General features: G+C 55.5%; 2 protein-coding genes across 6 annotated transcripts in view; both read right to left on the bottom strand.

The window, feature by feature from the left end:
- Positions 1 to 272: 272 nt before the first annotated feature.
- On the bottom strand, positions 273 to 7323 carry ITGA2B (integrin subunit alpha 2b). Of its 2 annotated transcripts, none has more exons than XM_084301027.1 (30): positions 7146 to 7323; positions 6941 to 7068; positions 6768 to 6865; positions 6533 to 6698; positions 6419 to 6468; positions 6146 to 6191; positions 5878 to 6006; positions 5747 to 5794; positions 5547 to 5590; positions 5369 to 5428; positions 5051 to 5103; positions 4732 to 4940; positions 4314 to 4496; positions 4189 to 4234; positions 4007 to 4111; positions 3865 to 3920; positions 3635 to 3786; positions 3388 to 3513; positions 2832 to 2902; positions 2597 to 2744; positions 2395 to 2487; positions 2241 to 2320; positions 2060 to 2134; positions 1884 to 1986; positions 1659 to 1811; positions 1473 to 1583; positions 1272 to 1385; positions 950 to 1057; positions 745 to 867; positions 273 to 521 (listed from the first exon to the last, which is right to left on the bottom strand). In XM_084301027.1, exons 1-30 carry the CDS (start codon positions 7310 to 7312, stop codon positions 426 to 428), a joined length of 3141 nt encoding a protein of 1046 aa, XP_084157153.1. In that variant the 5' UTR covers positions 7313 to 7323; the 3' UTR covers positions 273 to 425. The 2 variants fall into 2 exon arrangements, with proteins under 2 accessions (XP_084157153.1, XP_084157154.1); XM_084301028.1 differs by having other exon boundaries at positions 1272 to 1322; positions 1506 to 1583.
- A 1281-nt stretch (positions 7324 to 8604) lies between these two features.
- The window catches only part of GPATCH8 (G-patch domain containing 8), a 55495-nt gene continuing 44009 nt past the window's right edge, over positions 8605 to 20090 (bottom strand). For all 4 annotated transcript variants that reach the window (XM_084301226.1, XM_084301228.1, XM_084301227.1 and 1 more), the window contains 2 exons: positions 15225 to 15355; positions 8605 to 14870 (listed from right to left, as the gene is read on the bottom strand). In XM_084301226.1, the coding sequence (XP_084157352.1) occupies positions 11021 to 14870; positions 15225 to 15355 (3981 nt within the window). In that variant the 3' untranslated portion in view covers positions 8605 to 11020. The remainder of the gene's footprint in view (positions 14871 to 15224; positions 15356 to 20090) is intronic.

The following is a 20090-nucleotide window of genomic DNA, read 5'->3' as shown; positions in this document are numbered from 1 at the left end:
CCCCCGTACCGGCACCGACCCCCGGTCCTGGCGCCGAGTCCCGTTCCCGACCCCTACTCCCGGTCCCCGGGTCCCAGCCCCGACCCCCGGGACCGGCGCCACCCCCAGTCCCAGCACCCCCACCCAACCCCGACACCCTCCGACACCCACCCACCCACCCTTGGGCACCCCGGCACCCGCCGCACGCCCCCAGTCCCCGTGCGCACCCCCCGTGTCCCGCGCCCCCCCCACGCCGCTGTGGCACCCCCACATCACCCCGCGGGTGCCAGGATTTATTGTCCGGGGGCAGCGAGGGGGTGACAAGCACCGCGGGCACCCCTGGGTGCTGGGGACATCAGGGCGGGGGCGGTGATGGTGGGCATTGGGGCGGGGCCAGGGCTGTGGGGTGGGGGGTGCAGAGGGTGCAGGGGACCCCGGGGTCCCCCCTAGCTCTGGGTGCCCCCCATCTCCTGGGCCTGTCCTGGTGCCAGCTCCTGCGTGTCCTCCTCCACGGGTGGCCGGGTCCTCTTGAAGAAGCCAATCTGGAAGAGGGGACATGGTGACACCCCCCTCGGAGACCCCCTCCCAGCATCGCCCCCACCCCATGCCCACAGCCCCCTCCCCAGGGGTCCCAATTTCTCCAGTCCCTTCTGTTGCCATCAGGGTCCCACCGCAATCTCAGGGTGTCACCGGGCTACCGCCCTCCCCAGGTGTCCCCAGGGGTGCCCGGCAGCGCCGTGTCATGTGTCCCCCCCCCCCCCTCACCTTCCACATGAGGAGGATGAGGAGCGTGAGGAGCAGGATCCCTGCAAGGATGCCCAGCACCACCCACCACACCGGCACGTCCCGCTTGCCGTCGGGGCTGGCGCGCATCACCTCGGTGGCAGCCTGCAGAGGGACAGGGGGGTGCCACCACTGGGGCCACCGCTGGCACTGGCCGTCACTCCCCCCCTGACCGTGAGAGCTGTACCTCGGCCTCACCGGTGGGCAGGACGCGGGGCTGGACACGGTAGGGCATGGCCGAGGTGTTGAAGAAGCCCCGTGACTGGACAAGGAATTGCTTCAGGAGGTGCTCCCGCTGGGGACAGGCATGGGGACACACGGAGACACATGGGGACACAGGGAGAGTGGTGTCAGTAGCCAAAGGGGCACCCGCGTCCCCCCGCCTGATGTCCCCGTGGGTGCTTTCCACAGGTCCCTGGGATGTATGGGGACGTGGCACGGCTCCATGGGGACACCAGGGGGACACGATGCCACCCCAGCACGTCCTCGTCCCCCACGGGTGCCACTACCTGCTGCAAGGTGTCCATCCAGAGCAGGGCGCGGACGCTCACCAGCACCCGCTGGTCCTTGGCCAAGCTGGGCACCCAGCACGTCACCTCCACACAGGTGGCATTGCCACAGTCCTGCAGGCACAGCGGGTGTCACCCCGGTCCCTACCCTGTCCCCAGGGCCCCTGTGGGGCTGCAGTCCCACGGGGAGCACCCACTCACCACGGGGATGGGCTTCTCCAGTGCTGCGGCCACCGGCTCGTCCACCTCCCTGCGCTCCCGCCTGTGGGTTTTGTTGTGGGGTCCCACGCCTGTGGGTTGGGGCATTTCCAGCTGGAAGGAGAAAGGGACACCCTCAGCCCCCCCCCGTCACCCACCGGATGGGTGCTGTCCCCCCTCGTGTCCCACCTGCTTGGGATTGAGGCCAGGCGGCTGGGTGCAGCTGATGCCACCCTCGGTGCCCAGCTCCAGCAGGTAGAACAGGATGCGGCCATCTATCTCAGTGGGGACATCGAGGCGCAGGGTGACATTGGTGACAGTGGCCGGGCCCTTATTGTGGAGCTGGGGGAGGACAGTGAGTTGGCAGTGGGTGACACATGGCCTCAGCTGGCACCCTTGGGTGCTGTACCCTACCTGGTAGACATGCTCCACGCGGATGCCGTGGTCCTCCAGCCGGCGGCTGCCCTCTGCCCCGTGCCAGCTCGTGGGCAGCACCATGGTGGTGGGCAGGGATTTCCTGGTGGCAACAGTGCGGTCAGTGTCACCCCTGGCACCCCGGTGTCCCCCTGCCATGTCCCACAGACCCTCACCCTCGCAGCTCCATCGCTGCCTGCGCCTCCACGGGTACCACCACCGTCACCACCGCGCTGGTGGGGCTGTTCTCGCTGCAGGGACATGGGGGGGTGAGAGCGGGCAGGGTGACACTGCCCCCCCCACCTTCACCAACCCACACACTGAGCATGGGCACAAGCAGCCTGGCCACAGCGTCACCTCCTGAGCTGGAGCTGGAAGGTGATGGCATCACCCACGTCCTCCAGCCCGGTCACGCTCAACTCCATGTCCACAGTGATCTGAGGGGCAGGGAGGGTGACAGTGAGTGACAGCGGGTGGCAGTGGGTGGCAGCGGGTGACCCACAGCCCACACCTGGGCGCCGGCCTTCATGGGGTTGCCCAACTCGCAGAGCACCACGTGGCTCCCATTCTCCTTCCTGGGGATGCAGCTCAGCTTCTCCTGCCCCTGCGGTGGCACGGGGGGGGAGCAACACGGTGGGGACGTGGCACAGACCCTGCTGCAGGTGCCACCCCTGCACCAAGGGCAGGGCTTGTGCCCCCCCCATCGCACCCACCTGGATGTTACTGAGGGCTTTCTGGTAGTAGGTGTCCTCGGGGAGCTGCACCCGCAGCTCGGCCTCGAAGGCCCCTTCGCCCGCGTTGGTGGCAAGGGCGCGCAGGGACACCACGTTGTCAGCCCCGATCAGCAGGTGGGTGCCTGGCCTGGGGACCCGGCAGGGCTCAGCACCGGGGTGAGGGGAACAGGGGCAGGGACTGAACCCCCCCAGCGTGGCCCCCGCATGTGCTCACGTGTGGGCGGTGAGGCGGAGGTCGGGGACGCAGACGTTGTCCTCCCCGCAGTCCTCCAGCACGATGTGGGTCTGGGCCGGGGCAGGGGGAGGTGGGGGCGGCAGCGGGGGGATGTGGGGAGGGAGTGGGGACAGAGCGGGACAGCCCGGGGGGGAGAGGGGACGGTGGGGTGGGCACAGTGCATGTCCTAGGAAGGGACTGGGGACAGTGGGGGACAAGGAGGGGGCATCCCAGGGAGGGAGTGGGGACAGGGTGGGGACGGGGGGGGGACAACCTGAGGGTGGAGCAGGGACAGTGGGAGGGACAGCGAGCACATCCTGGGCAGGGACTGCGGACAAGGGGGACAGGGAGGACACCTCGGGGAGGCACTGGGGACAGCAGGAGTGACAGCAGGGACATCCCAGGGAGGTGCTGAGGACAGGGCCGTGTCCCAGGGACAGACACAGGGGGCTGTGGGGGCTGTGGGACTGGAGCATTGCACAGCCTGATGCTGGGGCTGTGGGTGCCCCAGGGCCTGGTGGGGGCTGTCCCCAGCAGTGTCACCACTGGGTCCTACCTGTGCCTGCACCAGGGTGTCCCCATACAGCACCAGCCCCAGTCCCCGGGCATCCGATGACGAGGCCAGTGCCAGGCTGAGGCTGCTGACGATGGGGCTCAGCTTGTCCTTGAAGTCAGCCTTGTCCTGGGGACACCACCGTGTGATGGCACCACAGGCACGGGGCAGGCGGTCCCCAACCCCCTTGGCCCAGGGCGCCGCTGTCCCCTGCCCCATGTGTGCCAGCCCAGTGGCACCATCCCCATACCCGCAGGTAGGCAGTGAGGTTGTGGCAGAGCGGGGACATCCCTATGGCCAGCACCAGCGTCTGGTGCCAGGATGTTTGGTGGCCCTGCAGCAGGAGCACCCTCCTGGACAGCTTCGGCTTCAGACGGTCCAGCTGCAGCTCGGCATCAAGGTCTGGCAGAGGTGACAGCGGGTGACGGAGGTGCCCGGTGCCACCCCTGGGGGGATGCCAGCCCTGTGCCAGGCACTTACGGATGCTCTGGGAGATATTCTGGCCCGTCACGCTGACACACAGCACCACGGGGAAGCTGCAAGGGGACAGCACCCATGGGTGCTCAGAAACTTGTCCCCATGGCGGTGCTCCCACTGGCGGTGTCCCCACCGTGCTGCTCACCAGCTGATGCGGGTGTCGGAGTCGGGCAGGACACACTCCATCGTCTCAGGGTTCAGCCCACTGGGGATGCTCAGCTGTGCCCGGGCCACCACCACAGGCTGTCCCCTGCGGCACGGGTGACAGCAGAGCTCAGGTGTCAAGGGACAGAGCCAGCAGCACCTGGCCCCGCACTGGGGACTCACCAGTACACGGCCACCTTGGCGGCCCCAAAAGCCCCAACCAGCAGATCTGCGGGCACAAGCGGGGTGTTGGTGGCAGGGTGGGTGACACCATGGTGGCACGCAGAGGACACGCGGTGACATCGTACCCATGTAGCCGTTGCCATCCAAGTCGGTGGCACCGCGCAGGGCGAAGCCAAAGGCAGCGGGGCCAGGGAAGGGGCTGTCGAGACGCTGGGTGGGCACTGGCTCGAGACCTTCCCTCTGCCCACGGAAGATGAGGACCTGCCCGCTGCTGCTGTCACCCCCGAACGGGGCACCCACCGCCACATCTGTGGACGCAGGGGACATGAGCGGCCACCAGGTGCCATCGGGTGCAGGGAGAGCTGGGGTGTTGTGGGGTGGGGGCCAGGGGGCTGCACTGGAAGGGGGGTGTGGGGAGGCACTGGGAGCACTGGGACAGTGCTCCTGCCTCAGTGCCCTCAGCATCAAGGTGGGCACCGTGGGTAGCACACGTGTGTGTCCCCCCCTCACCACACCTGTCCCCTGCCACCACCCCGTGCTTACCGCCGTAGCCGTCCTTGTCCAGGTCCCCCAGGCTGGCGATGGCAGAGGCGAAGCGGCCATAGGGGTGGGTGCCCGTCAGGGTCTGGGGGGGCTTGGCGAAGGACCACTGCCCCCGCTGCAGGTACAGGTAGAGGCGGCCAACCTCGGAGAGCTTCCCCTCGGGACGCCGCTCCATGTACAGGGGGGCACCCACCAGAATGTCGTCCCGCCTGCACCCAGCACCAGGTCAGGATGAAGCCCCCTATGTCCCGTCCGCCCCCCCCATCTCACCCCTGATGGTTGGATGACACCGGGGGTGTTGTGCCAATAGGGGCCTCACCCATCCCCGTTGATGTCGGCCACAGCCACCGTGTGCCCGAAGTACGAAGCCACCTGGGAAAGGGGTGGGAGGGGATGGTACCTGGATTGTGAGGTGCAGGTGGCCCCCTGACCAGCGGGGCAGAGAGGGGAGCATGGGGTGCTATGGGGTGGGAGGTGCAGGGGTGTTACAGGGGGCAGATGGAGGCCTTGGGGTGGGGGGAGCAAGTAGGGCAGGTGATGGGGTGATGGTGCGATGGAGCAGGGTGCAGCTATAGGGTGGTGGTGCCATGCAGCAGGGTGCAGAGGGTGCTGTAGGGTGGTGGTGCAGTGGGGGTACCTGCTCGCTGGCGATGCCCTGCATCCGGCGCAGGCTCGTCCCCTCGCTGAAGATCTCCACCTGCTCAGAGCAGCGTCAGGCCCCATCGCTGTCCCCATCCCCAGTGTTCCCCTGGGTGCCCAGTGCCGCACCGCAGGACATCCCTGTCCCCATGCAGCCGGGCACCAGCACCGCTCACCTCGCCTGCCGTGTTGCTCTTGTTGGGGACCCCCACCACGTACTCTGCAGGGGGAAGGACGCTGAGTGCCCCCGCCATGGAGAAACCCCTGGCACAGGCAGGGACATGGGGACGGACAGGGCTCTGGAGCTGGACCCGTGTCCCAGGGCAGCAGAGGGCACCCTGAGCACAGAACCCCAGTTCCGATGGCCCTGCCTTACCTTTGGTTTTGGAATTGTCATCAAACTCGCCCACGGCCACTGAGTACCCTGCAGGGAGATGGGCACTGGTGACCCCACCGTCTCCAGGATGAGTCGGGCGCGGGGCAGGGCTGTCCCCACCCACTGCTCACCTCGGTACCCGTCCTCATAGTTCATGGATGTCTGCTCTACTGTGGGGCGCCCGGGGCCCTCTATCCAAACCAGGGACTTGCCGTGGAAACGGGCGAAGATGGTATTCAATTTGCCCAAATAGAGGAGCCCTGGGGACACCAGTGCTGGGGTGCCACACTGCTCCCCACCCCCCTAGCACAGCGGGTGGCACCTACAGGGGAGTCCCCATCCTGCCATGCCCACCCAGGGGTGCTGGGGCAGGCGCACCCCCGGACAGGCAGCACTCACCCTTGAAGTAGTACCCGCCAGGGGCACCCAGTGCCAGCGTGCCTTCCTGCAGGAAGAGCCAGCATCAGCATCCCCCTGGGACCTCTCCAGCCCAGCATCTCTACACCCCCCCTGCAGAGGGGCACCTCCCTGTGTCCCAGGATCATCCCCCAGGAGCACCCCCAGGACCATCCCCAGAACCATCCTCGGGGGCAGCTCTGGGGGCATCCCTGGGGACATCCCCACGAGCATCCCCAGTACCATCCCCGTGGCACCCCGGGCTCCCCATCTCACCGAGGTGACAGCCGCGCTGAAGCCCAACTCACAGTAGCGCTGGTCAAGGACTGCGGGCACAGGGCAGCGTCAGGCCGGCCGGGGGGGCCCCCGCCGCCCCCTGCCCGCACTCACTGTATTTGTTCTCCTTGTAGACGGTGGCCATTTGGGTGTTGCGGCAGGGCGAGTACCAGATGAAGCTGTGCAGCCCCTCGGCTCCCATGAAGCAGGCACCCACTGGGGTGCGGAAAGCCTCGAGGTTGTCCTGGATGGCGTTCCAGTGCTGCAGCGGGGCGCAGGCCTGGGGACGGGAACAGGTGAGCGCCCGCCCCGCCAGCACCCACGGGTGCCCGCCCACACGTGCACCCACCACCAGTGTGCCGTGCCAGCTGGTCACGGAGGCCCCCAGCCACTGTCTGGACTTGTAGACGTGAAGCTTCATGGAGCTACTGGTCTCCATCTCATCCCCTGGAAGAACAGGCGTGCCAGGATGGGCCCCACGTTGGTGGCAGCACCTGGCATCGTCCCGCAACGTGCACGCACCCACAGTGTCAAAGGGGACAAGGTCACACAAGGAGTTTCCAGGCCAGGAGCAAAGGAAGACGGCGCCAGGCTCGACCACTCCAGGCTGCGAGGTGTTGGCACGGGGAGCCCCCACCGCCACTCTCGTCCTGGGGCACACAGAGGAGCGGGTGTCAGGGCTTGGGGATGAGCGGGGTCCATGCCCAGCTCCAAACGCCCTCCCTACCTGTTCTTGGTCACGTAGAAATCCAGGGAGAAGCCGAAGTAGCTGCCAGGGGGCCCCTCATACACCGCGGGCTGGGGGTGGAGCAGCTCCGGGCCGGAGGCCCAGCACAGTCCCCAGAGCAGCAGCAGGGCCACCAGCGGGGCAGGAGCACAGCACACAGCACCCATCACCTCCTTGGCTCGCCCCAAAATGTGCCCAGGGCAGCCCAGAGCTTCCCTATCTGGAATTCCCCATCCCTATTCTTATCTGGGGGGACCCAGCAGGAAGGGCCAACCCACAGCTGGGCGGTTGGGACAGGGCCGGCCCTGCTTCAGGACAGCAGCATCCGCCTGCCCCTGCTATCTTGGGGCTCGGGTGGCTGTGGAGGAAGCACAGCGCCCACATCCTTCGGCCCCGAGCCCCCTCAGCCCCACACTTAACGCCTCCACAGCCAGATGGAGCAGAGATGGCGCGGGGCACACGGATGCCAGCAAGGCGTCTCCCCTTCCCCAGCACCCAAATTGTCCCTGTGCCACCCCCCCAGGGAAGTGCAGCCCAGACTTTTCCAGGGTAAGGGCTCTGGGGGATGGTGTCAGAGTGAGCCGTGACAGGGGCTCTGTGCAGCTCCAGCCAGCAGCTGTGGGATTTTCACCATTTAACCCACCTTGTCTCCCCTGGCCCCCAAACGGGGGCTGCTGCCCAGGCCAGCCACAGTCAGCACCCAGATCCAGGAGAAAGCCACGCAGGATTGCTCCAAGGCAACTGCAGTTCTCTCCCCCAAAGTGCTTAATTTCCCCTTTCTTGCAACATTTGGGTGCTGTCATTCACCCAGGCTCCCAGCTCCAGGGGCAAACAAGGAGGGACAAGGCAAGGGCAGTTCGCCGCCCTGGTGCAACCACCAGCAACACTGGGGTCTTGGGGCAGGGCAAAGGGGAGCACCCCTCTCTTCTCTTCAGCCAGATCAGGACCTGGCAAGTTTCTGACACCTGGGCTTGCAAAGCCGCTAAAGCATCAAGCCCCAGGCCTGGTCTTTGCGCTCTGCCACCAGCGCACTGAGTGGTGGGTAGGGCACGGAGCCCCCAGCACAAAGACAGGGTCCAAAGGCACTCATCACCAAGGCACACTGCCACTCCGTCCCCAAAAGCACAACCCCAATCCCATCCCTGCCCTGTGGGGAGCAGGCGGGTGGATCACAGGAGGGTGGATCACAGGAGGAGGGGAGCGTGCAGCGCTTGGGGGCTCCAATCCAAAATAACGTCCTTGGAACAGGGCTAGGCAGACAGAACCCAAGCACAGGAGGAGCACACGCTTGCAGCCAGGCTCAACATATTCTGCCCAAGGTGTCCCAGCAGCATGAGCTTTGCTCCCGGGGAAGATGAAGCGAGCACCTAATGCTGGCATTTCACAAAAACAACAGCCTTATGTGTGCTACACTGCGAGCAGCAGCTTCAGGACATTTCACACATTTTTCCACAAATCATTGGTTTATTAGAAAGGTTTTTTCCCCTCATTTTACAGCATATATATATATTTATATATATCTTATGTGACAAAGTTAAATACAGTCTGTTTATGCTCGTTAAGTAATGATAGGTTAATTATTTTTAGCACTATTCCGGAAGTCAAAAACAAAACAAAACAAAACAAAAAAACAACCCTGACTGCAGTGTGAAGGGTGCCAGAACACGCATATTGAATCTAGAAGCTAATGAGCTCAGCACTGAAACATTAATACTGTATTCTGTTAATTATTTACAGAGAAATTGAGTCCCTTTTGTGACCGTTGTGATTCAGTCCGACCTGTCCAAATGTAAAGGCTCTTGTTTAAATAATGAGGAAGCTCAGAGTTTTTGATCCTTTCAGTCTGCCCCTGGGTCTCAGTTCTGTGCTTCTGGAGAGGAAGGAGGGAAGGGAGGAACGGCACCGAGCGGCAGCCACTGCCGCCTGCTCCGAAACCGGGCCGCCAAAACCAAGCGTGGGGGTGCAGCCTGGAAGTGGTTCACAGGCATGCCCCAAACCTGCACTAACACCAGGAGAACCCGAACCCGAAATACCCAACCCAGGTCCTGGGGCCAGCAGCTCTTGGTGCTGGCCTCAAAGCCCCTGTGGTTGGTGGTACCCAGGGCCAGGGAACAACGTGGGAAGGAACAGAAATCCCTCACACCCCACCACAGAGAGGTGTGGGCACAAGGGATTAGTTACAAACCAAAGCACCTGGCCCTGTGCATACAGTGGTGGCTGAAAGGTTCTGCTGACAGCAGAAGGCAGAATGGATTGCACACCTGGTACAAACCGAGGGGGTAGGACAGGAAGGGGGGAGGGGAAGGAATTCTGCACTCGGTGGGAGACAACCCAAATTCTTGACACTCCTGAGACAGCCTCCAGTGTCAATTCCTATAAGTAGCTGCTTAGTAAAGACCAGGAGCATGCAGCAAGCCCCCGCGGCACCCCGTAGTACACCGTTCCCAAAGCCAACACCTTCCAGGCGGTGCCGTTCATTAGCTGTTAGAGTCACCGGTGTCATCCACGCACCTCAGGTATTCGAGTTGCACGTTTTTCTTCTGCAAAACGCTAAATGAAGGTGGATTTTTTTTTTTTTTTTTTTTTTTACATCTTATAGTACATAAAAGCTTCAAAAATACATGAGCTTGATAAAATATACATGCTTAGTTCGTTTTGCATCTAGCTGAAACTATAAAGTTGAACCTTTACAAGTGTCTTATTTCACCTACGGCAAACATATTTACACAAAAGCCACCAGAACAAGTACCACTAAAAGAACTGGCTGTAAAAAATATTATTGCGGTATACTACAAATGTAACCTTTTTATATGAGCTACAAAAAGCAGCATCTTCCTTTACAGAGTTCAGTGCAATTCTTTACATTAAAAAAAATCCTATAAATTAATAAGGAAACCATCAGTACTACAGAGGAAAGAATACACTTTACATACTCCCATCACTCTCCCCAGTCCTCTGTATTGCTTCAATTCCTAAAGGGATTTTTCTTCTCTCTCAGCTGAGAGCCTCTTTTGCAACACCTCTAAAGATGGAAGCCAGAGCAGATTTTTTTTTTTCCTTTCTTTCTTAGGAGAAGAGTGGTCAAAGCCTAGATTGAAATCACAAACTACCAATCTGAGAACCTCTCTCCAGTTCACAATATACAGAAGGTGTCAAGGTGCAGTCCTCACACAGGAGAATGTTAATGCAGGATGGAGAAGGGTCAGAGCTCGGAGCACACATGCAGCTCCTCCGTTCACTTTGCTTCAAAATCAGATCTTATTCCCACCTTTGCTGCTTACATTAAGAGAAAAGAAACCTAAGTACGCAGCAGTAGGATGCCAGGAGATCTGCAATGCCTGAAAACTGGTACTGGCCCAGACAAAACAAGAGGGGTGCTGCCCTCCCATCAGTCTCCTTGCCAGGACCCACAGCTGTCAGTTACTGAGTGTTTCATCACTGATTACAAGCAGGATTCAATCATGCTGACTATTTTAATTAGATGACCTCAATAAAAGGATTTTAGAGACCTATTAGTGTGCATGAAATATCACTTGTCATATACACAGCAGCAGGAGGATGACTAAGTGTAAGAATCCAGGGAAAAAAGCCTTTCCAAGTGCCTCGCCTGTCTTTGTTCGAGATGACTCCTCCGGCACAGCGCTGCTATGAACATGGTGGCAGCGGGGCTGCAACAGCCCCTGGCAGTGGCTGCACACAACGCTTGCAAACTGACCTGCTGCACGCTGTTACCCAGCCCTCCGGCCACGCCTGGCTTCTTTGGCTGCTAAATAGTGAAAGGAAATTCTCAGGCCTCACCTGCCAGCTAGATCAGCTTCAACCCCTTCCCAAAATGCAAAATATTCTCCTTCCTCCAAGGTTACTTCGCTCGTCCTTCATGTGCCGTGACTCGGGGGGTGCTGCAAGTCCTGACCTGAGAAAATGGGGTGCAGCAAGGGGTGAAGATGTAACGCTGTAGCGGCCGCAGCAGCAGCGGGTCTCGGGGCAAGAAGGGTCGGGTAAAGAGCATGAGGAACTGGGTGAAAAGTAAAGGGGCCCGGGTGGATGGCTGATGCCGGAATGATGTGGATGGGGTGGCTGGCTAGAAATGTGGCAGGGTGCCCCGGAATAATCGAGTGGGTCAGGTGGGATAACGAGATGGGCGTCAAGTGGGGCTGGGGTATATGATGAACCTGAGCAAGAGGCTGGGGATGGGGGTGGGGGTGGATGCCGATGGCGGCGGCAGCCGCGGCAGCGTGGTGCTGCAGGATGGCGTGCTGCACAGTGGTGATGGAGGTCGCGGATGCCGCGGCCGGCTGCTGGATGTGGATGGGCTGCAGGGCAGGCGCTGCTGGCGCCAGCGCGGTGGAGGCAGGAAAAGCCTTGACCTGCTTTGCGAGGAGCTGTTGCTGGATGTGCTGCTGAGCAGCCTGCTGCAGTTTGCTGTACTTCTCCATCTCTTCAGGTGTAAAAGTGATGGGCTGGCTCTCGAGCGGTGCCAGAGAGGAGTCTTCTCCTCCTTCTCGGTCTCCTTCGATGCTCGGCTCCCCGCCCTGAGGCACATAGCCGGGAAAATGCTCCACATCAGGGACCAAGGGCATCATACCGGCTTCCACAGGGACAGGCTGGCTGCCCCCATCCATGGGTTCCAACGCATCACCATCGCTCGGGTCCGAGAGGAAGTTGTGCTGCATGACCAGGTCCCCAGAACTAAAGCACTCGGGCAGTGCCGGTGCTTCGAGGGGAATGGACGGCATCTCCACAGCAGGTTCATCGCGTTTCTGCTCATCCAGAGGTTTGTCCTGCATAACCATCACCACTTCTTCCAGGAGAGACTGGCCGGCCAACTGAGTCTCCTCCACGCCTTGGGAAGCGTCCTCAGAGTCCGATAGCTCTTGTTCTTCGCCCCTCTCTAAGCCAGACTCCTCGTATCTTTTTGCGTTTGGTTTTCGGATGGTTGGCAATTTCCCAATTAAAGGGAGAACTGGTTTGTTGCCTAATGAAGGAGGAAGCTTGGGGCCAAAGTAGCCTTGTGGAGGGTCTTTGAGCTTTATGCCCACCTTGTTTGCCCCTGCTAGCATTTCATCAGTAACACACGGCTTCTTCTCAACCTTTCTGGACTGGATCTTTTCCAGGAGAAGTTTTGCAGTCACGGAGTTTCTCTCTTCTGGACTGCAGTCACCTTCCGAGGCCCTCCCGGTGCCAGAGCTACTGCTGCTGTTCTGGGAGAGAGAGCCAGACCCTTTGAGATCCTCACCTTTGCCGTCCTCCTTCTTCAAAGCTCCTTCATTTCTGCTTGTTCGGAAGTAGTGAGGAGACTGCGAGCGATAGATTTTGGACCTGATGAAGTCTCTTCTCCCTGACCGCCTCTCCTCAGGGCTCTCATGGCCTCGAGAGCCCTTTCGCGAGAGCGACCTCTGCGAGTGGCTTCTCGTACTGCGGCTGCGATCCCGGCTGTAGCTGCGACTTCGTTTCCAGCTGCGACCCGTCATGCTTCGGCTCCTCCTCTTGCTTCGACTGCGGCTACAGCTGCTGCTTCGTGTCCTGCCCCGACTCCGACTTCTTGACCTTCCTCGAGGGTGGGTTCGGCTCCTGCTTCGACTCCTTGACCTGCTCCGACTCGAGCTGTAGTCGTCTTCGGAAGAGGAGTACTTGCGCCGCTTTGATCTGTGATTTGAGCTGTTGTAGTCAGAGTCATCCTCCGAGTCGTGGGACCTCTTTGAGTGGCACCTCGACCGGTCACTGTAGTCGCTGTAGCTGTCATCCGAGTAACTCCTCCGGCGGCTGTACCTGCTCTGGTCTGAAGAAGCATCAGAACTGGTGGAGTAGGACCGTCGAGACGAGTGCCTCCGCCCTGACCTGGAGCGGCTCCTGGAGTGGTCGCTGCCGGAGTCGTCGTCATCGCTGTACTGCGAGGGAGATTTCTGCCGGGAGTGCTTCCTGTGGGAGCCCTCGTCACTGTCATAATCCCCGCTGCTCTGCCGGCTCCTGCGGCCGGACCTGCCCAGAGAGGGGCCAGCACACCGCCTCCTGGCAGCTGGCAGCTGCTGCAGGTCAGCCTTGTGTTTCTTGCTGCCATGTTCTTGGCAGGAGTTACCACTGTCCTCTTTCTTACTGCTACTTCCCTCTTCAGCAGACAGAGACTTCCTCTGCGACTCCTGAGAGCATCGCTTTTTCTTCTGGAAATGGCTACACTCTTCAGACAGTTCAGTTTTCAGTGCCCGTTCTGATTCAGTAGAAAGAGAAGATTTGAGTTTTTTGTGTCTGCGTTTTTTCCGTTTCTTGGGTTTCTCTTCCCCCAGGTCAGTTTTTCGGCTCTTCTCGTCAGGTTCTTCCTTGTGTTTATGTTTGTGTTTGCTAGACTTTTTGTGCTTTTTTTTCTTTTTATGTTTATGGGATTTTCCAGATTTATTCTTACCAGTTACATTTTTACTACTGTCATCTCCCTCTACCTTACTAACATTTGCCAATTTAGACTCCTGCTTGTTCTGGGAGCCACAGGCAGACAGAGATTTACTTTCCATTTTCCCAGCAGAACTGTTAGCTATGCTTTCTGCCTCCTTGGGTTTGCTCATCTCTCCAGATTCTGGAGTCTGAATGTTTTCTTTACAAAGGCCTCCTGGATCCTTGGATTTCTCTGCCCCTTTGCCTTTAGCATCTTTGTTGCGAGACAGCTTGAAATCAAAATACAGGGGATTACAACTGTATGAAACAGAAGGTTCTGCTTTGGTAAATATGAGCAGCTCTGAAGGCCACTGGAGAGTAGTGCTCTCATCTTTGCTCAGAACTGGAAAAAAAGGTCCTGTTGGATGTTTTGGTCCTTCGGTGACATCTTTACTGCTTGGGACAGGCTGACTGACTTCCTTAGTAGTGTCTGGCTCTGGGAGATGGCTCTCTGTAAGATGCTTGCCCTCCTGCATACTTGCATTTTCTGGGACTTCTTTTAGCTCTGTTTTGCTCTGCTGAGCAGTAGTTTCAGTAGTACTCTGTTCCTTCTGCTGCACTGTGCTCTCAGCAGCCTTCTCTGCATGCTTGCTGGGTTTGGGTTTTGGAGAATTACCCTTTTTGACTTCATGTGTGTTTTTTTTATTCACATTTTCAGCTTCCATTTGTTCTGTAGACTTCATGAAAAGCAGGAATTGAAAATTAGGCTTTACTTTACAGTGGGCTGGGGGAATATAATGATAGTATTCTGGTTCAACTGCCATTGGTCCATCTTCTCGTCTCATCTTTTTCAGTTTAGATAACGTAGTGGCCAGAGAGCCGCTATCTTTGTCATGCTGGTCGTCTTCCTCCGTCTTGCCATCAGAATTATTTGTGCTTTCACCATCACCAGATTTCTGCAGGCTTCCTGCATCTGAGGACCCTCTCTCATCAGCTTTTCCTCCATCTGCAGAACTTGATTCTTCCACGTGGTCCTTGAAAACAGAAGCTATGGTCTCAAGCTTCACCGGAGTCTTCTTGGCAAATGAAAATGACACACCTATCTTTTGCAGTGGAGTTCCCAAAGTGCTCTTAATGCCAAAACTGATTGCTTGTGCTGACTGGAGGGGCATTTGGCCTGGCATAAGGGTGCCACCAACTTGTCCAGTGTTAAGGAAACCTCTGTCCATTGTCATCTCTGAAGCTTGGCCAGACATTGTCTGCACAAAAGAACTGCTGTTGGCTGCAGAATCGTCATCATCTCCACCTTCCTCATCCACAGCCACAGTGGTGGTTCTGAACATGGGTCCGCTTCCAGGAGCGCTGTATGAACAAGGTAAGACAGAAAACAGCTGATGGCCATTTGTATACCTCTGCAGTCAGTTTCATGCCTCATCTAAAATCTCTTACCCATTTCAATTATCTTGTATCCACAGGTATGCGTTAAAATAGTATTCTACACCTGTTTGAAGTTTTTAGCATTATCAAAGAATGAAAATTATTGCTGGATAAAGCAATTTGGGAATGCTCTGGAATACCCGTTCAGTGAATCCTGTCCTACAAAACACAGCATGAGGCCAAACTTAAGCATGAAGCTTTTCCCTCAAAATTCACACAGTCCCAAGCAGCACTCCTGCTCACATGCTCCAGGGGTGCTCAGGGATCCCCCATACTCACCATTCAGGCTGCCTTCTCTGTTCAGCCAGTTCATGAAGACGTCGGAGTGCTTTCTCCTGCTTCCTTTCATCTTTACGTGACCTTGAGGAGACGTTGCGAGCAAATTCCCTTTGCTTGAGATCTTTCAACCTCTGAGGCAAAAGAAAGTGGGGACGGATTAGATAAACGTGGTTGTGGTAAGTGTCCCAAAGAGTCTCTTTGCTGTAGCCCTGAGCAGTATGCTGTGAAGCCCCTCCCCAGTAACATTTATTGAGCTAGGATGGAGTAGCAGCATTTTAGCTCAACAAAACAAATGGAGCACGCTGCCATCCTCCCAGCAGCTAAATTGAGACAACTGTTGAACACTTTGGGCTATGACTTCGAGTCTGTGTATGCAATTCCAGTCAGTGCTACTGGTTTTCTTTAGCATGTATAGTAAAGCTGAGTTCAAAGCAACAAGCAAATTCTGGAAGGGAAAAAAAACTGTTCACTCTGCTGCTCTTGCAGGGTGCAAATGTACATCACAAACAGTGCATGACAGAAGTCTTAATAGCATAGGCGAGAGAACAGAAAGGGATTAGCTAGTGCAAGAGTTACCTGGGTATTATATCTTACAAAAGCAATGTACAAATTACATTGGAGAAGGTGCCAAAAATTCCATGCAAATGATTCCAGTAAGCAAATAAATAATATAACATACACCACAAACAGTTACTTGCTTTCCTGACAGCAGTTCTGAGACATCCTCGCAAGAAACAAAACACTCTAGAATGCAGTGAGGTCTTTTTGGGTTTAATACTTTTGAGGGCAGAAACACTAAGTTCCCCAGAAACCTTATCATATCAGGAAGCAAACCTAAACCCAAGGAATTTCAAACATCATCATGTCACTGAGGATTTCTAGATATACAATTCTAATAGCAATTCAACATCGTAGTCTTTGGAAAAATTTTGAAAGTCCTTGTCTTAAAAGCTCTAGGAAAAGGGGCTGCTCTTTTAATTTTGAATACATGTGAAAATTCATAAAAGCCGTTTTTTAGAGTGCTATACAGAAATTAAATAAAGCTGCAATGAAAGACCTATACCATCCTAAGGGATTCAGATACCTTTATCTTTTTGTTTTGATGCACAATTTGAAACTCTTTCAAGAGGCCCAATTTCAGAAACCATCACATATCCAGCTTTTGAAGAAGATCCATGATTTTCAGGCATTTTGTGAAGGGCCTGAAAGACTAATGGCACTCAAAGCAGTAGTCGCTTCAGAAAAATCATCGTGTAAGGTAAGCAAATCACTGGTGAATTCTGAATACACCTTCTGGCTTGCTGACTCTGCCCCTTTAATGGAGCAAAGTCACATAACGGTACACACAAAAGAGCAGATCTGAAAACTAACCCAAAGAGCAAACTGAAGAAATTTCATTGGCCCAATGTAAAGAGAACATTGCTTTGTGAAAAAGGGAAAGATTTTACAAGACAGAGGATTCTCTTACCTAGTCATATTTACTAAATATGGTTGGCCTTTACCAAAATCAGAGGGGAGGACACACAAAAAATACAGCTATAGACACTAGTAGAAAGAAACTCACTCTTGTGATCTGGACTCCAAAATTAGAAGGGTTTGCTTGCAATACATCAGCTGAAAATGTCACATCACAAAGAAGAAAAGAAAGTAAAAATATAACGAGAGTGGAAGAGAAAAAAATACGAAGCAAGCATTACTACACAGCTCTCAGTGCGTCTGCCACTACTCTATGGAGCAGGAGCTGAGCTAGCGAAGCTACAGGACTGATTTTGGGGAGTCTGGAGCAAGAGGGGGGAATGCACGCACACACACAGCAATGATCCCACCTGGAGCAATGCAGCTACTTTCACCAGGACAAGTAAAGGGCTCAAGGAATTTGTGGTGTATGTTAAGCGTTGAATAGGAAATTTCTTTCCAGAAGAAGAAGAAAAAAAAAAACATACTAAGCAACGCTATCAGCTTTTTCATGCCAATTTAAAAAGCATATCTAAAATGCTCCAGGAAATTAGAGTCACCGACAGCTGACAAAACTATTTAACTGGGGTCTGATGCCAAGTCTCTGGATCACTCTTCCATTTGGAAAAAACATGACCCAGCTATTTCCAACAGAAATGAACTGTGACCTTTTGCTTTAAAGAGGAAGGTGCAACAGAGCACTCAAACACACTTCCATCCCCCAGACACAGCCTTAAGCATCTCCCCGCAAACCAAAACAGGCTCCAAGTCCATTGATAATGATGCAGCTGCCCACAGCACAGTCCTGCCTTCATTCCAACAGACAACTGAAATGAAAGCAGAATTAAATGCCCATTTCCTTACTTGCTGACCTCTGGGTGCCTCTGCTGGCTCAAGCCTCCCACCCTCTTACTGTGCAACACTTGTAAATCAGAAGTGACGAAGCAAGTGAACTCCAGATGCACTGCAGCTCCAAAATATGCAACATGTGGCAACAACTAGCTGTGCTAACTGACACATGCACTGTGGATAACAACAACTAGCCACGTTTTCCAGAGCACCGAGAATTTATTACTCCCAGCTTGAACAAAAAGTTGGTCTGGTTTTAGCAAGCTGACTTTCCACGGGATCTCAGGGCTGAGTTTCTTTGTGTAGCATAGTGGCCATGAGGAAGAAAGATCTTGCTGGGGAAGTTCAGGATACGAGATCTCCACGACTGCACCACACCACCTCCCTGGGACTGCAACGTGTAAGATGCTGAGCTCCGCCAGGCTCCATATCTTTGGCTGACCTCGAGTGGTGGATCTTTCACTAGAAATCATTTCTAAAGCAGAAACAAAGTTTGCAAGTAGCCAAATTCTGGCAAATTCTGGCTGGACCACATGTTACAGAAAAGCGACCTGGGGCGGGGGAATAAGGGAGGACAGAAAACCAGAGGGCTGACCTGCAAAACCAGGTCATGACAGCATCCGTGCAGAAGTCTATGCTCACAGGCAGCGGACGAGCACTCAGTGATTAAAATGGCCAGAACCGTTCCAAATAACCTCACACAGCAACCCTTACTTCACTAATTGTTCCCAATGCGGGTCTGAAAGCAGCAACGTATCTGTGCAAGGACCAGCTGTGAAGTGACAGCTGTGCTGGCCATCCCTCCCCAGGCATGGCAGGGCGAAACAGGGAGAAGCCTCACGAGCAGTTTCACGGCACCAAGGGGAACGTCGAAGCCATGCAGTGCTTTTCAGCGCACTCCAGCTCTCAGCCTTTTCAGAAAGCTATCTGAATGAAATTGAGGTTTAAGCCAGACTTACACTAATGAAATTCCCACCTAATCCTTAGGCAAGCATTCATCAGTCCCCCCAAACCGCTGCGTTGTGTTTGCGCTGCCTCAAAGGCAGCTCAAAGGCTGTGGGGCCACGAGCCTCGGCTGCCCTGAACACGTGGGCTCTTTTGGAGGAGAAGCAACAGGAGCATGGCACTGCTGCTCAGCCAGCCCTCAGGGAGCTTCTCTCCACGAACTCAAGAGGAAGAACCTAGGAACCTATTTTCTTGGGGTGAAACCAGCCCTTTTAAGCCTTCCCACCATGCTCAGCAAAATTCTGGTTTCTTCAGCAGGGTCAGGGCCACCAACCTGCCACAGCCTCTCTCAAGCCAAAAGGATCCCTTTGTACTACTACAGGATTTAAAAACTAGCAAGCATTTTTATCTTGGTAGGCAGTGTGCTCTCCGAGGAAGCAGAATGCTTTTCTAAGCAGCAACACGTTTCCAAAGTGCAAATGATGGTGACCACGGAGCCAGGAGGTATTATTCTGTGACTTTATTGCCTCCGCTGGAAGAATGGCCCCAGCAGGAAGCCCCGCGACCAGCACACAGGGACACAAATCACTAGGAGCTGAAATGAAGTCGATCTGAATTTCTGCACTCCAGGCACAGCCAGAAGAGCAGAACTTCACTACCTCAAGCCCTCCTTCAGGCTGGTATTGCTCTTTATTAATAGATACCACCCACCCCAGCTTTCTAACAAAGGACGGTATTTTGAGCCTCATTTCCAACAAAAATCACTAAGAAGTCTAAGTCTCAATGGGAGTGCAATCAAACTCTTAAAGAACAGGCTTTCTATAAAATCTGCAGCTACTTTAGTAATCTAGCACAGACAGCTACAGTAATGGATTATCTCCTGATCACTGCATAGCTCAGGAGGGGTAAAATTGGCATACAACACCATTACCTTACAGTTCTCTTCATATGAGCTTAAAGAGGCTGCACTCCTGCATCAATTTAAAGCTCTAGAGAGACAGCATCACAGACATGTGAAGGTGGTTAAATAAGAGGGGAAAATCAGGATTCAGAAACTGCTGCAAAAATAGGAAGACAGTAAAAACTTAGCATTCACTACGGTAATCCTGCCTGAGAATTTGCTTGCGTGAGATCATATTGAGGCAGGACTTCCTCACTACAGAATTAAAGCGCCTTGCTTTTCAGGTTCACAGCCAACAGCAAATGGATTTTCTCAGTTTAATTTCTTTGCATGACAAAGCCAGGCAATTTCACTGAACAGAGGCCTATTTAACAGGCGTTCTGTGCCTAAAATTGCAGAGCAGAAAGAGATGAAGTTATTCTCAGAAAAATACAGCACTCCACTGCTTTACTAGACCTGGAGATCTGGGACTTCCAGGACAAACACTACATGCAAGAGGGGGGCACACCAGATTCACATGCAGTGAGATTCCTGCACTGGCTTGAAACAGGAGGCAGCCCACGTGACAGCGCAATCCCATTACAGAGCCTACTCCTCCCCAGCTATTGTTCTCAAGTCTCTGCCAATCCCTATTAGATAAAATAATAACGTACTTTTCATTGTATGCCAGCAGATTCTTGGCTTTCTGAACTCTTGATGTATGCTTGATTCTTTGC

This window comes from Netta rufina (assembly GCF_964035555.1).
Source record: "Netta rufina genome assembly, chromosome: 24".
Lineage (NCBI taxonomy): Eukaryota > Metazoa > Chordata > Aves > Anseriformes > Anatidae > Netta > Netta rufina.
The sequence above is the reverse complement of the archived record's forward strand: the minus strand, read 5'-3'. Positions and strand labels throughout refer to the sequence as shown.